The sequence below is a fragment of the Hydra vulgaris genome, chromosome 10 (assembly GCF_038396675.1).
Source record: "Hydra vulgaris chromosome 10, alternate assembly HydraT2T_AEP".
NCBI lineage: Eukaryota > Metazoa > Cnidaria > Hydrozoa > Anthoathecata > Hydridae > Hydra > Hydra vulgaris.
The window spans coordinates 12,925,611-12,942,500 of NC_088929.1; the positions used below are offsets into that span (position 1 = coordinate 12,925,611).

The following is a 16,890-nucleotide window of genomic DNA, read 5'->3' on the forward strand; positions in this document are numbered from 1 at the left end:
GTTTTCAAGAGATGATTGCTAATTCAAAGAAAAGTTGTTGAATGTATCATAAAGCAGTAAAATTATCTAGTGTATTATCAACTGTGAAACATGGTAGATAAAGCGTTAAGGTGTGGGGCTATTTTGGTTGAAATACCACAGGTGACATTGTAAAAACAGAAGGAATAATGACAAAAGTATTCAGACATTTTTAAAAAGTCGTGCTTTTTCTCTTGAAAGTTGGATTAATGGGAAGCAATTTATTTTTTAGAAGAAAAAAACCTAATGCCTAAATTCAAAGCATAATTCAGAACAGTATAAGTTGACTGAGTTAGAGATCAAATATTGAATAGAACGATTTGCATTTTGCTCAACCACACTTTCAAAATACCTATGGGTTAAAACAACACCCAATTTAACATGGTCCATCATAAAAAGCGCCCCCACCTACATCAACATAACTAAGAAATACCTATTTTGCTTATACAAAAAACTAATAATTCTATTCTATAAAAATCCCAAAGAATCATTAAATAGTAAAAGCAAACTAATATCCAAGTATCGCCACAAGAACAAATTTTTGTTGGATAACCACAAACCAAAAGATTAGATTTTTTTAACACATTTCTCTCTTGAACAAAATTATTTTTCCATGAGAAAAAATTGCATACTTAGAACGACCTTTCTTATGAACTAAAAACTCTCAATTTATTCTCAACCTTTAAAACTTTACTTTTTAAAGTAATTTTAATTTAAATTTTAAGTATATTAAGTTATTTTTTACAATTTATTCTCAACCTTTAAACCTTTAAAAATTCTACTTTTTATTAAAAAATACAGTTAATATTTATAATTTCTATAATCAATTTTTGATGTCTTTAGTATTGTTTATTATTACCGTTATTAATAAAACATGTTTAATATATCTTATTTCTATAATAATTTTTGTTGTCATTACAATTGCTTATTGGTGTTTTTATAAATATTTACATGACTATTAATAACTACTTTTAACTATTATTACTAATATTAATATTGTTATTAGTATTATTATAGTAATTAATAATTGTTTTTATTAGTGTTTTTTTGTTATAATAATTATTTTTATTACTGTCATTATTGTTATTGTTATATTATTATTGTTATATTATTATAGTATAACCTCTACAAATACTACTATTATTGATATCTATACAATTTTTATTGTTGTTATTATCACTATTTTTATCATTATTGAATTTGACAGGTGTTTACTTCATATTTGTACTCATTACTATTATAACATTGTGGTATTACTATAACGTTGTGGTATTACTATAACATTACTATTATATAGCTAAAACCAAATACTTAAAAGAACATAACTCATATAGCTAAAACCAAATACTTAAAAGAACAAATTGTAAACAAAGTACTTTTGTCATGGCAATTAGAGCTGGTTCGCAAGCATTTTCAAGATCTTGAACAAGAAGTTGAATAGCACAAGATATTACACTAAAATAAAAATAATCGCTCTGCAATGAAAGTTGTAAAATCATGCAAATGCTTAACAAAATATTAAAAATTAACACAAATATTAAAGTGAAGAAAGAAAAATTTTACTTGTGAAAAGCATCTTGTTCTGCATTTAAATCTATGTTATCAACTAACTCTTTATCTACTTTTTCTTTCAGTTTTTCTTGCAACTAAAAAACAAAAAAATAAAAAAATAAAAATAACAGATCAAAAGAATTTTGGGTAAACTTTTTTCTAACCAGCAAAACTGGTTGTAAAAAAAAACTGCATTTAAACAATTTTATATTAGACAGTTAATAAACTATTATAAACTATTGTACTTATATTAGTATGGCTAATTATACATGCGAAATAATTATATATATAAATATAAGTATATATATATATATATATATATATATATATATATATATATATATATATATATATATATATATATATATATATATATATATATATATATATATATATATATATATATATATATATATATATATATATATATATATATATATATATATATATATATATATATATATATATATATATATATATGTATATACGCATACACATATACACACACATAAATCAATTGAAATATAATAATTATGAATGGTATTGAAATCGTAACAACTATGTTACGATTTCAATACCATTCATAATTACTCAATTGTACCATTCAATACTCACTTGTACAGTTGTTTCTTGACAATACTCTGCAGTGGTTAGTGCACAACAAATTAATCTTTTTTCATCTTCATTAAATTTTACTTCTGTATCTTTTAAAATGCTAACAAGACTACTTCCTTCAACTCTAATAATGAATAACTATATGATAAATATTCAGTTTAAATAATTATATCACTATTTAATTTGAATAACTGTATTATAGTTATTTGTTTAAGAAACAAGCAAAAAACAAAAAACTAATAAATAAATTAACTAACTTGGGTAAATTTGCCATTAGAAGTTTGTTTGCATATTCTAGCAAGTATTTTTTAAATGTCATGGTCAATGATTGTAGAGCCTTACCAGTGCTAAGTTGAATACACTGTACCATACATTTCTTGTAAAACACAAAAAGTTCACCAGCACTAGGGAGTATTGCACCTTCAGTTTCTTCCCCTAATGGTGGTACTCCATGTAATTTTAGATCAGAATGAAATTTATCCATTAATTCATGAAGATTTCTATAAAACATATTAAGAATGTTTAAATGAAAATAAAAAAGCTCCTAAAACTTACAAATCTAAACAAAATGTAAAAAGTCAAATTTATTGCCTAAACATTTTAAATTACATTGAAAACTTTATACCTGTCTTGTGCTTCAATGTAAATATGCAAATGAACTTCAAATACCTTGCTAATTGAACCACTAAAATATGAATCACTAGATACCTGTAAAAAGAATTAGAAAATAATATATAACAGTATACAAACTTTTATATTATAATTTTACAACAAAAATGATTTCAGATGACTCATCTTAGATGACTATATAGAGATAATTATACTTGTGGTTATAACCCTCTCTCAACTTTATAACTCTGAAACACGAACCTTGACGAACAAGGCTGCTGCACAAAGAAACAAATTGAGCACAGTGCTACCAGGGATGTGGTGGGAATCGAACTCAGAACCTCTCGCTTATGAAGCGAGCGCTCTACCACTACACCATACTTAAAATTCAAAAAACCTGTAGGTACACTAAGTTAATACACTTATAGCAAAACAACCCATCTAATATAATAAAAAGTTTTTCCCAAATTATTGAGTTACAATTATTTGCCACACAATCTAACAAAATTAGTTTTAACTCTTCTAATGAAGAAAAAAATTGTCATACGCCTATAAATTCACATACTAACCAAGCATAAAACTTATCACAAGAAATAACCACAAACAACACATAACCTGGTAAAATCCTTCATTCAGTAAAATGTTAGGAATAGAATTGAAAAATGTTTTTAAAATGTAATTGAACAACATTTCGATACAAATAATAAATGCTAAAAACTTTAATAGAAATCAATTATGCTATTCTTGTTTGCTAAACATCAAATACATCATCAATCCACACTTTGGAAATATTTTATACAGTGATAAAAAACTAGGAGAAAAACCCCAAATTGCATTAGCAGCTTATTTGCCCAATGTTTATTTAATAACATCATGTACTATTGTAAGTTCAAATAAACCTTAAATACAAAAAAAGACAAGATAATCTCTAAATACAGGCTCAAAAATTAATTCCTCCACTCCTTTTTTTTTTTTCCTTTTCAATATTAGTTCTTAGTTTATACAACTTTAAAAAAAAGCAAACTTAACAAGCTCAGGAAAATTAGATAAGAGACTATATACATATACATTCATATATAATGTAATTTGCTCTACTCTGTATTGAGCTCACTATACCGGTATCACCATGTATTGTGCTCACTATCACCTGCATTGAGCTCACTATACCGGTATTCACCAATTATTACTACTATATATATATATATATATATATATATATATATATATATATATATATATATATATATATATATATATATATATATATATATATATATATATATATATTTAAAATAGATTCCCACCACTGGTAGTACCATGCTCAACTTGCTTCTCCGCGCAGCAGCCTTGTTTGTCAACATTCGTGTTTTGGAGTTATAGAGTTGAAAGAGGATTATAACCAAAATTAAGTAGCCTCCTCGTCTGTAGTGGCCTTCTCGGCCTTGGGGAGGTGAATTAATATAAATATACATATATCAAGCCTTCCAGGTAAGCCGTGCAGTCGCATGCCTTGTTCTTCCACATTTAAAGTAATTTTTTTAGACTAACTGACCACGGCAGTTTGCATCTTTTAAAGGGATCCCAAAGTGCCAACACAAGTTGTGTTTATTTTAAAGTGAATGATAAAAAAATGCTTGGGCAGAATTTTTTAAGTAAAACAAAATAATAAATGTATACCAGCAAAAACAAACTTTATTGTTTTACTCGAAGCTTGCTGTCTCCACAGTAGCAATTCTCTCAGAGTTTTTAAAATATACGCCGCAATCTACAGACTTTATAATTTATCCAAGCGCGTTTAATTCAAAAGAGTTTTAGTAAATGATGTCATTGTAGAATTATTTTTTTGAATCAATGTTATTTCTTATTGTTTTATTTGTTTTTTAAAATAGCGTTTATTATCAATTTTATGACTTTCCTATATATTTTATAGGAAGATAAACATAAGAATATTTTTTTATAGAGCACGAGAACCAAACAAAATTAAGATTTTTATATTACACTCTTAAATAAAATAAATATATAAAAAAGTTGTTGATCACCTAATTATATTATCTGAATCTTTTTTTCTTTTTATGTAAATAATGTGAATTTTTTTTTAGTTTATCTAAGCTGTTTATTGCTATGACATTTTTGTTCTCCTATTGAAATGACATTTTAAAAATTTTTAAATTTTTAATTAATAAATAATTTTGGTAAATGACATCATTTATTAGAGATATTGTCAGATTTCAATTTATCAATTAAAAAGCACATCATAGCTAGAGTCACTGACGGAGCATCCGTAATGAAAAAATTTGGACGGCTAAGTGGTATTGAACATCGGCTGTGTTATGCCCAAGGACTTCATTTGGCAGTGTGTGATGTTCTTTACAAAAAGTCAGACTCTTCAACAAAATATATTGAATCGCAGTTGCAAGATTCCAATGAAAGTTTGTGATTACGAGTGATTACGATGAGTTTGATGATGTATTTGACTGTAATGATGAGTCATACAGCTCAACAGGCATTACATTTATTGATGATTTACAAAATAGCGTAAATATAGCCTTAACAAATCAGAAGGTTCGAAAAGTGGTTCAAATGTTCCACAAATCATCTCATTTAAAAATAATGTTTTACAAATGAACGTAAAATCTATGTTTCATAAAGAACTCAAGCTGATATTAGATGTCAAAACAAGGTGGAACAGTCTTGTTGCAATGCTAGATTTCTTAAAGTAATAACATGTATACTAAAAGCAATGATCGATTTAAAAGAAGTTCTGAATATCTCCGAAGATAAATATGTGATTATGAATGCCATAACAATTTCTCTGCAACCGAAAAGTTGGAATAGAAAGACTTAGTAGAAGTAATGCTACTCTATTTGACGCAGAAGGTGTAATGATATTCATCTTAAATGATTCGGCGGAGGAAAAAAATTTGATAGGTAATAAACTGCTTCAATCTGTGCAGCAGAGAATTAAAGAATGCAGAAATACCAATTTAATTAGACTACAAAAATTTTTAAACAACCCAATTAGTTGTAATCAGGAATCAAAAACCAACTCTAAACTACTCTTATCATCCAAACATGCATTAAAAGCAACAGCAAAAAAAATTTATACCAGGTAGTACATAGAGGATACTAGCACTAGTTCATCAAATAATGAAATAGTTGAAGCGAGTCGTGATAATGAAAGCATGGTTTCTGACCTGTCAATACCTCAATCTGTTGCACCAAATTTATTAGACAAAAGTATTTTGACACTTGAACAAAAATTGGATGTGACTGTTTGTAATATCAAACAAGTAGAAAAAGCAGCTCTAGAAGACATTAGCAATTTAAAAAACCTTACAAAAGAAATCAGATTTTTTGAGGCAACTAGAAACCGTAGCAAAAGTTTAGAAAGAATATACTCCACATTAATGACCATCAAGCCGACATCAATTGAATCAGACAGACCTTTTTCTGCTGTGGGTCTATTTATGGAAAAAATTTGTTCACGATTAAGTGACAAATTAATTGATTGTTTATGTTTTTTAAAACAATATTTTATTTTAAATAGTAATGTAGATTAGCGTGTTAAGATAAATTTGTCAGAAACCGCTTGTTATTATATTAAAAATTATGCCGGGAAATCCAGCGACAAATAAGTTACACACTGGGATTCCCGGGATGCTAACTTTATGGGAAATGAGAAACCCTAGTTGCTAATTTTTTTATTGTTGTTCTCTGCTTTTCTATTTTACCAAATTTTCTACCCTTATTTTTTCTTGCTAAAATAACAAGTTTTTGTGTTTTTCCTTTTCATTTGTGTAAAGTTTGTTTTTATTTGTGCTGTTTTGCTAATTATTTTTATTTTTGTTTGCTGTTGTTATTGAGTGTTTTTGTTTGTTTTCAAATTAATTGTCTTATTATTTAACTTATTATAGCTTTATCGTTATTATTTTTTTTTAATTAATTTACGAAGTTTTTATTTAATATTATTGCTATTAATTTTTTTGTTTGTTTGTTTATTTTATTTAGGTGTCACTCCAATGACTAGTTTTTAACTATATGAGTGACACCTAACCTAATTTTGTTAAATTATAAAAAACTTGTAATTTTTCAATTTTTGGTTGAATTAATGGATAAATACATGTATAATAAATATATATATATATATATACCAACCCTCGGAATTAAGGTTGGTATATATATAAATATATATATATATATATATATATATAAATATATATAAATATATATATATATATATATATATATATATATATATATATATATATATATATATATATATATATATATATAGTGGTGCTAAAAACAACTTTTTTGGAAAATGTCTGCTGACACCCCCTATATGTGTTCTATATAATAAAATAATATGGATTTAAAAATTTTTCGAATAAAAAATACTTTTAGGGGTGCCACAAGACCTTTAAACATCAAACAGGTAATATTATCAAATATATACATAATTTCCTATATACATAATATATATAAATTTTCTATATACATAATTTCCTTTATTAATATTATCTATACTATAATATTATAATATTACCCTAATATTATCAAAAAAATAGTTTTTCAAAAGTATGTCATGCTAAGTCTGAAATGAAGCAAAATTATATAAAAAACTTGAAAATCATTTTATTATTCATAATTAAATTATAATTTTATATTCAAGTAAATAGGATATGACAATTTAAAATCAAAAACAAAAAAATGGAATTTCTATAATTGAAAAAAAGATTTTTTCAATTATAATTTTTTTTTTTTTAATGTTTTTTATAAATAGTATTATTTTATTATATAGAACAAACACACACACACACACACACACACACACACACACACACACACACACACACACACACACACACACACACACAAACACACACACAAATATATATATATATATATATATATATATATATATATATATATATATATATATATATATATATATATATATATATATATATATATATATATATATATATATATATATATATATATATATATATATATATACACACAGTTAAACACAGAGAGAGTCATTTTAACATAATTAACTTGTTTGTTCATATCTGGCTTTGCCATTTTATATACATACTTTCCTTTAATTTGAGTTCAAATTTATTGGACAAAGAATCTAATATAAAAAATATTTATAGTTGTATGTGGCATAGTGACTTAGGTTGGCATGAAAATGTTGAAAAATATATAAACTTTTATCATTCCAATAGAGCTCAATCATTCATTTTTCAAGGTGGCAAATGGTTTTACCAATATATGAATAATTACATCCTGTGCAAACAAATTTATTGTCAACAAATGATTTTAACTCTATCGACAAGAGATCTTTAGGTGAGAATATGTAAGAAACTTCAAATGAAGTAAATGCTTAGTATATGAAAACAATTTACAAAGTCTTAACCTCTTTTTAGTTATTCCAACAGCAACAAACTCATTATTTTCATCATTAAACTCATTTTTTAAAGAGCAAACCTAAAACCAAATTGATGGTGTTGCAATGGGAGCCCCATTAGCTGTTGTTCTTGCAAACCTATTAATTGGTGTTTTTAAAGAAAAATGATTGAAACTTTATGCAGGTGAAAAACCAATATTTTACCGAAGATACGTAGACCACATTTTTGCTGCTTTTTCCTCAAAATTTGATGCTTTTTTAATTCATCACTATATAAATATTTAGTCAGTACAAATTCTCCATTATTTCAATTTTGTTCAACATGATAAAAATCAAAATCTTCCACACAAACTTCAATTTTTCACAAAAAAACTTTTTCTGGTCTTCACACACTACTTTATAGTTTTACTTTCTGTGTATATAAAGTGAGTCTTATTAGATGCTTAATTGATAAAACATTTAATAATAATAACACTAAACTTGGCTTTCAACCTGATATAAACAAAATTTTTCAAAATTCTAAAGTTTAAATTTTAAAAAACTAAAGAAATATGTATAAATCTTGGCTTATCTGAACAAAATCTTTATTAATACCCTAGCTAAATAAAAAGACCAACTACTTATAAAATAAAACTTACATGCATTGGAAAATATCAGACTTCACTAAAAAGTGGTTTAACTCATATATTAAAATGTATTAAGTAGCAATAAGTCTTTTGTTGCTTCCTTTTTATTATATCTAATTTGTCAGGATATGTTAAATACACCTCCTAACAGTTCCGATAATTTTGTACGCATATATTTAATAGTACATCATATTACCTAATGTGCAGAATCGCATGAAAAAAAGTAAATACACATATAAATTTACACATTTTTATTACACATACGAAAAAAGTTGTTTACTTAAATTTTTTTTGTTTTTGTCATAAAAAAGACAAAAAGTATATATATATATATATATATATATATATATATATATATATATATATATATATATATATAATATAGTATATAAATATAAATTCTTTTAAGGTCATTTATATTTCTTTAGGTGTAAGGCATAAACACTTTTTATTTGAAATAAATCAATCTGTTATTTTTTTTGAAATAGATCAAACTGTCATAAAATATAAAATATAAAAATAAAAAAAACCCAAACAATTATGACATTTATGATTGTTTCGTTATCCCAGATGTGACCCATTTACTCTTTATATTTTTATTTTAATGTTCCATGTAGCATTTTGTAAAAAAAAAAAAATTTTTGTATCCTTAATTTGTAATATTAAATTTAGAAAAAGTTATAATACTGGGGTATTTTGCATTATACTGTTAGATTATTATGGTTACACCAAAACAAGACATGTTACATTTAAATGACTGAGACAAGAAAAGACAAATCAGCAAAGTAAATATATAAATATTGTATAAATGGATTAAACAAATATGAAATTCAAAAAAAAAAAAAAAACCTTTTCTGCTCTTAGATGGCTATAGGTAAATCTCTTAGAAATAAACCCTTCAAACGCTGTAGTACGCTGAATTGCAAACAAAAGAAGTTTAACATCAATGTCAACAGCACGACGATCCATAATCTTACCAAGTTCATTTCTAATCAAATATAACCAAACCCAAATTTTTAATATTACATAATACTTTCACTTAACACTTTATTAAATCTATTAACATATTAATGAAAACAAATAAATCAAACAAAACTAGCAAAATTAGAGCAACAACAACAACAACAAAAAAGTTCACTTTGTAATATTGCAAAATTCAACACATATTCGTTCATCAACACCCCAATCTGCTGGAAACATTCCATGAAAATTCTCCTCAAATTGTATTAATACACGTTTCATCCAAGAATAACGTCTATCAATTTTATCAATCCATGCTATCTGTTAAAAGGAAAAAAAAAAAATTGTAAAATCACTCACCTTATGTTGCTAACTAAACTGCACTAACTTTTTATTTATGTTGAGCAGCCGTGGTGTAGTGGTAGCGCACTTGCCTCAAAAATAAAAGATCCCTGGTTTAAACCCCACCTCTATGCAAATTTTACAATATCTGTTAGGAAAGAGGTGTGAACTTCCTATAAAATGCTCATCTGCAGTACTCTGTGATAAAACTGTAAGGACTTGTTGGGGCACCTAAATAAAACTTTTAAAAAAATAAAATGTTGCTAACTAAACTGGGCTAACTTTTTATTCTGAATTTTTGTGTTTTTTTATTCTTTTTTTCTGGAATCAGTAATAGCCTTTTCACAATTAAATACTATAGGTTGAATCAAAATTACCCCCACAAGAAGCTTTAATGCTAAAATTAATTGTTAATATAAATACTTTTCACATATATATGAAGTACATATATTAAATATATTTGTAGATGACAATTTATTTTTTTACTATTGATTTATGCTTACTATTATAACAGCATTTTAGCATTTATGGTAAAACCAAAAATTGTCAACTGATCATTGATCTTAATAGATGTGTCTCTGCACTTGCATGTGCAACAACATAAATTGCTTGGAAGTGCACATAAGATAGTTTTTCACTTAACTGAACAATCAAGCTAAAAACAAATAAATATGAAATCAGTAGGAGTGTAAAGTGTTTGTTGTGCAGAAAAGCAAACAAGTAAGAATAGAAGAACCCTGACTGGAGTACTAGACAAATATTGAGTGAAACAATGATCTCTGAACCATCAATCAAAAGAATTATACAAAAGAATTATAGAAAAGTGTTCAAAATAAAGGTTTATAAGAAGAACTAGTGCCTAGATTTGACCAATGCACAGTGAAGCAGATTAAGTTAAAAGTTGCAAAAAGTCAGAAAAAAAGAAGTATAAATTTTATCTTTTTTAAACTTTAAATTTAAAAAAGATAAAATTTATTAAAAGGGAACCGCTTTTTGATAGTCTTAAAAAAGTTAAACAAGTAATATGTAAATATATTTTTAATATCAAATATTTCAATTGTAAATCTCACAATATTAAAACTATGACCATAACATTTTGAAAATTTAGTAAGGTTTATCTTTACTGTTGACTTATTTGCAATCAATTTTCAAGTATCTAGTTATTTCAACTGCTTTGTCGTAAAGTAGTTAGTACTTCTCATTTGATATGAGATTTCCACAACAATGAAATTGGTATAAACTTCTGATTACTACAACAATAAAATTAGAGCACATGCTCTAAAAAAAAAAAAAAAGAGATGCAATACCAAATGTTGAGAAAATATATATAAATATATCCTTAATATACTCCAGCCTTGGAGATACAGCCTTGCACATACCTCAGATGCTTGGAGAATGAAAAGCTAAGGTGTTACCTGGAAAGTGTTTATTTTATCAAAACCTCAGCAAAAAGCTGAAAATAATTAAGCCTTTAAACTAATTATTTCCATTTTTTGATGGGATCATATGGGATTGCAATTGCATTTAAGATATAAAAAAACCAAAATAAAATAAGCCAGAACTATAAAAGGAAAGCTTTTTGTTAAGGTAAAGAAATTATTCAATTAATTCAATCAAATTTCAGAGAAATATTAAGTAGATTTTGGTAGCAGTAGTGATGCAAATACTGCAATAAGAGCACTTGAAAACTCTGAAATTATTTCTGAAATAACACAGATGTAGAGGTTAAGAGAATAAGAGAATGCAATATATTCTTATTACAACATCCTCTGAGCACCATATCGAATTTGATAAATTTAAAGTTTAATGTAATGATACTATTAAAATTATTGTTAACATCTATGGTTGGTTTATAAATACCACTAAATATCAACAAAATTTTGATATATTGTTGTTCCATATTAAAGCAATTTGTCTATTGCTTAATATTTAGAAGAACCTAAAGAAGGTCTTAACAAACTGATCTGAAATGCAAGGTTGCATTGTACAGCAAAAATATTAATGCATTATAAGATCTTTTTATTTAATTGGATCTTAAAGTTTAAAGTATTTTTTCGGCAAAGCATAGACCTTTCAAAACATCTTATAAAGTATATCAAAGCATTTTATAAAACATTTTATAAAACATCTTATAAAACATTTTTGAAAAATCTGAACCTAAATATGGCAAAAGTGTACAAATAACATAGCAAAATAAATTCTCTATATGCGAAAAATGTTTAATTGTAACAGTACAATCAAATTTAACTAAATTTTTGTTCCTAGAAAAATCTAAAAAAGAGCTTCACATTGGAAAAGCAATTTGATGTGAGTAAATTTAAGTAAGATGTAAGTATTTTTCTCATCAGTAGTCTAGTAGGTTTAAGTTGAACCTTTTTAACTTTATCAACTTCTTGTCCTATACACTTTTACAATTTAAAAAATCTACCCATTTTAAGATATTACCAACAACGTAATGTTACTAACACCATATCATTTTTATCAATGCAACATGTAGTGCTGTATCAAACGCCTAAGCAAAATTAGCAAAATAATTTACAATTTTAAAAATAAAATTAAAAAGATAATAAATAATATTATTTAAATTATAATAATTTAATTAAATAATATTATTTAAATTATAAAAAATCATTCAAATTGCAAAAACTTTTAAACAAATAATGAAGAAATTTAAGTTAAGGAAATTTAAGTAAATCCCAAGATATGAAATGGTTGAAGAGATTTCAGAATTGTCTTCTCCTAATCTTTTCTTCAAAATGCAAATTCTACAAAGTAGAACATGCGGCAATTTGTACTCATTTACATGCTGCCCATAGCAGTCTGGTCCTTACCAACCATCTGGAACAAACTACTTACTGAAATATATTATTATAAAAAGTTATTAGAACAATAATCAGTAACAAATAACTGAAATAAAACTGAATATATTACTGCAGCAACCTTGAAATGATGTTGTTAATTATAAAACTTATCTTGAATAACAACAAAAAATAAGTGTGACATTTTCTCTAGCATTGTTGTATTATTTTTAAATTGAATTAAATAATGCAACTTTTGAAACTTTAAAACAAATATTACGAATTAAAAACAAACATCTACCCTACATCAAAATTTTCATTGAATACATTCAAATAATCAGATAGTTGAAGTTTTACAAACCACATTAGAAGCTCTTCTCTGTAAAATGAAATAAAAAGATAAAAAAATTTAAATTCAACATCAAACAAAAATTAACAAAAAATTAGGTTCAATAATAAAAATTGTAATAAAATTTTTTTTTAATTTATTTAAAATAATGATTGACAAAAGCAATAAACAAATTAAAAAAAATGATTAAAAAAAAATTGCAACTGGGTTTAGATGAAACTGCTTATGGGCCTGAACTCTGAGTAATAAAATATACTTAAAAATGAAAACAAAAAGTTATACTTAATTCTTGGATCAAGAATACTGACAACTTTACACGAATCTGCTAACAACGAATTTGGTCCAGTTGGAGGCTTGAACATTTTTAATAAATAATTACAATGAGTAAATGATATTTTAATAAAAACTAAAATAAAACTGAAAAAAACTGAAAATAAAAAACTGAAATAAAAACTAAAATAAAACTGAAAAAAACAACTAAAAAAAGCCCAAAAAATTATTAAAGTAATAACAATCAAAAAATTAAATTCTGCAAGATTAATACTAATCATTTTGTTAATTTAAATACTATATAAATGTTTATTAATATTATTATTATTGTTATACGATAGGATGCATCAAACATTACTTATTTTCACTTCACTCTCAGAAAAGAAAAAGAGAGGCAACCATACAAGAGAGACAGAGGCTTAATAATTGTATGATTTGCTCAGAACCTTATGAACAAATCATACAAAACTTACAATACTTAATACTTTTTACAGAACACGCTTAAAACAATTTAAACATGCATTTTTTAACAGCTATTTTATCACAATTTCAATAGGATTTAATATGCTTATATAAGTTTTATGCAATGCACAGATGGTCTATTTGGGGGAATTATTTGACCAAAACTCAAATTTTCAATTATTATATTTTATTATTTAAGTTATCATAAATAAAGTACACATACCGATCATGTGACATACTGGTCATGTGAGATGCACACCTAGTATTTCTACTACATAGCCCTTTTAGATGTAGCAGTCACTTAAATATCATTGTTTGTAACAGCATTATCACTCTTTTATTTTATATCCAATATATATATATATAAATATATATATATATATATATATATATATATATATATATATATATATATATATATATATATATATATATATATATATATACTGTTAACTTCACAGAAACTTAGTAAGTAATTAAAAATGCAAATAATAAAATAAATATATTTTACCATCTAAAGTCCAATTTAATCATTATTTTAAATGTATTTTTAATTATAAATAATTATGACATTTAATTATAAATAAACTTTTGGTAAACTTTCAAAAAAATGATAGAATAAGTTTGCAACTACTTTTGCATATTATTATAATTTAATTAATAGTCTTTAATAATTATTAATATTGCCTGCATTTTACAAAGATATCTTTTATTTGCTTTGACTTTCAATCCTAGTAAAATCAAGTCTTTTAAAAAAAAGTTCTTTACTTTTGCAAATAGCAGGGGTGGATCCAGGATATTTTGAAGTTAAAATATTTTGAAGGTAAAATAACTTTTAGGTAAGTACTGAACTCCAAACTTGTGTATGCTCATACTTATGTCTTTAAAGAATGTTTTGCCAAAAATTGCCCTAAAAAGTAAGTATCACCTGTCCAAATGTAAGGGGAATTGCTTTTTCTGAAAAAAAAAAAAACCTCCTTTAATAAGACTGAAATTATATATATATATATATATAAATATATATATATATATATATATATATATATATATATATATATATATATATATATATATATATATATATATATATATATATATATATATATATATATATATATATATATTAAAATATATATATATATATTTTTTTTTTTGTTGAAATCTCATCAAAAAATCATCTGGCATTCAAAAGATATAACTAATTAAAGTTCACAAACCTCAAAACGAGGGGACTGTAAATTAGGTAAATTTCTAAACAAAATATTATTTTTCAGTAAAATTGTAAAACCTTGAAGATGTTTCCACCTAATTTAGGATATTAGAATTTATATCTCTAAAAACCAATTCCCCTCACAAAAGGGTAGTTGTTAGGTATTTTTAGTTCCCAGGTTCTAAACAGTGCAATTTTTCGGAAAACGTCTTTATATAACATAACTATGAATATACAAAAGGTTGGAGTTTAGAACCTACCTGAAAGTTACTTAACTCAAATATGAAAAAACTATGCATCTGCCCCTAAATAGTCACACATATACACTGTTTTTAGGGTGAAATGATTTCCACAGTAACCATTTTATTGGCAAATAACATCATTTTATTCATGCAGATTTACCCTGACTTCTTACAACTTCAATGTTGTAAGAAGTCAGGGTAAATGTAAAAATTTTAGTATATCACTTTTTTGGGTCAAAGTATCTGATTCTGCTGTTAAATTTTACGTGTGTGCACTCTGACCTAGGGAATGGGGCAACAGTGGGGGAGGGGCACCAAGAGTCATGCCCCACTTTTTCTAAATTTTTTAAACTAACTATTAAGTATAAATTAAAAAATATATATATTTTTAAAATTTGTCTGCTGCCGCTCCCTGCCCCATTAAATAAATAGCGCCACGATCCCTGTGACCAACAAACTCCTGGCTAAGTTGCATTAAGGTCCACTTGCATGATTCTAGCATGTGGCATGACTAATATAATGATAATTGCTAATTTACTATAATTATGACTAATATATGGGTTGTATAATTTTTGGAAAATGATATTATATCATGTTCCAAATATTTGAGTTCAAAGTAGTTTTATATCAAATACAAATATACATAGATATAAGTCTTATTGAATTTATATTATCACAGAAAACATTCTTCAATGATCATTTTTGCCTCACTAAGGACATTGTTCACATCTATTTTACACTCTTTTGTGGTATGTCTAAGTTTTACACATGTTCTACATGCAAAAATCTTTTTTTATTGGCTTTTTTTTATTTTATTGGATGTGTTCTTATTATAAGCCATGTGTATTTATTTACAATGACATGTGTCTTACCTTACAACTTTTTCCTGATTTAAAAGTTTTTACCAATGGTGAACCCATGTAAAAAATTATTGGTTATTGGCATCACTTCTGAAACAATTGCAGTAGTGGCAAAAAGCTCCAGAATCACTTACTAATAAATCTACCATTTTTACTAGCAATCATACTTCTCTCTGTTTTAATAAATATTTGTAAACAACTTTCTTAAAGAATAGACTGAATTTCATTTTTAGACAGTTGACTCAGAGTTGGTTTATAATACTTTTACAATTTCCTAGTTTCTTTTGCCTTGACTAAAGCAACAGGCCTGCCAAAATTAATGGGATAGGATTAGTCCATATAACTTGGTTTTTTTAAAACTTTAATTTGGGGACACCAAAAAGAACAAATATAATTTGTTTCAGAATTAGAAAACTAATGATGATAGTTGTGATTTCCAGAACCATAAAGTCCAAATTTACCCTCTACATTTACATTCTGTACATGTAGAGGGTAAATTTGGAAATTTTTGTTGAAAAAACCAGGATACTCAACAGCATCTTTGATAAGATTGTTCATGGTC

The 16,890-nt window shown here is 25.4% G+C and overlaps 1 protein-coding gene across 1 annotated transcript in view; it reads right to left on the bottom strand.

Moving 5' to 3' along the window:
* LOC100208099 (vacuolar protein sorting-associated protein 53 homolog) overlaps window positions 1-16,890 on the bottom strand; it is a 35,571-nt gene that overhangs the window by 11,894 nt on the left and 6,787 nt on the right. The window contains exons 8-16 of the mRNA XM_065807283.1: window positions 13,567-13,637; window positions 13,242-13,314; window positions 9,974-10,116; window positions 9,685-9,823; window positions 2,810-2,892; window positions 2,442-2,684; window positions 2,185-2,308; window positions 1,582-1,664; window positions 1,395-1,473 (exon numbers count right to left, since the gene is read on the bottom strand). Of these exons, the coding sequence (XP_065663355.1) occupies window positions 1,395-1,473; window positions 1,582-1,664; window positions 2,185-2,308; window positions 2,442-2,684; window positions 2,810-2,892; window positions 9,685-9,823; window positions 9,974-10,116; window positions 13,242-13,314; window positions 13,567-13,637 (1,038 nt within the window). The remainder of the gene's footprint in view (window positions 1-1,394; window positions 1,474-1,581; window positions 1,665-2,184; window positions 2,309-2,441; window positions 2,685-2,809; window positions 2,893-9,684; window positions 9,824-9,973; window positions 10,117-13,241; window positions 13,315-13,566; window positions 13,638-16,890) is intronic.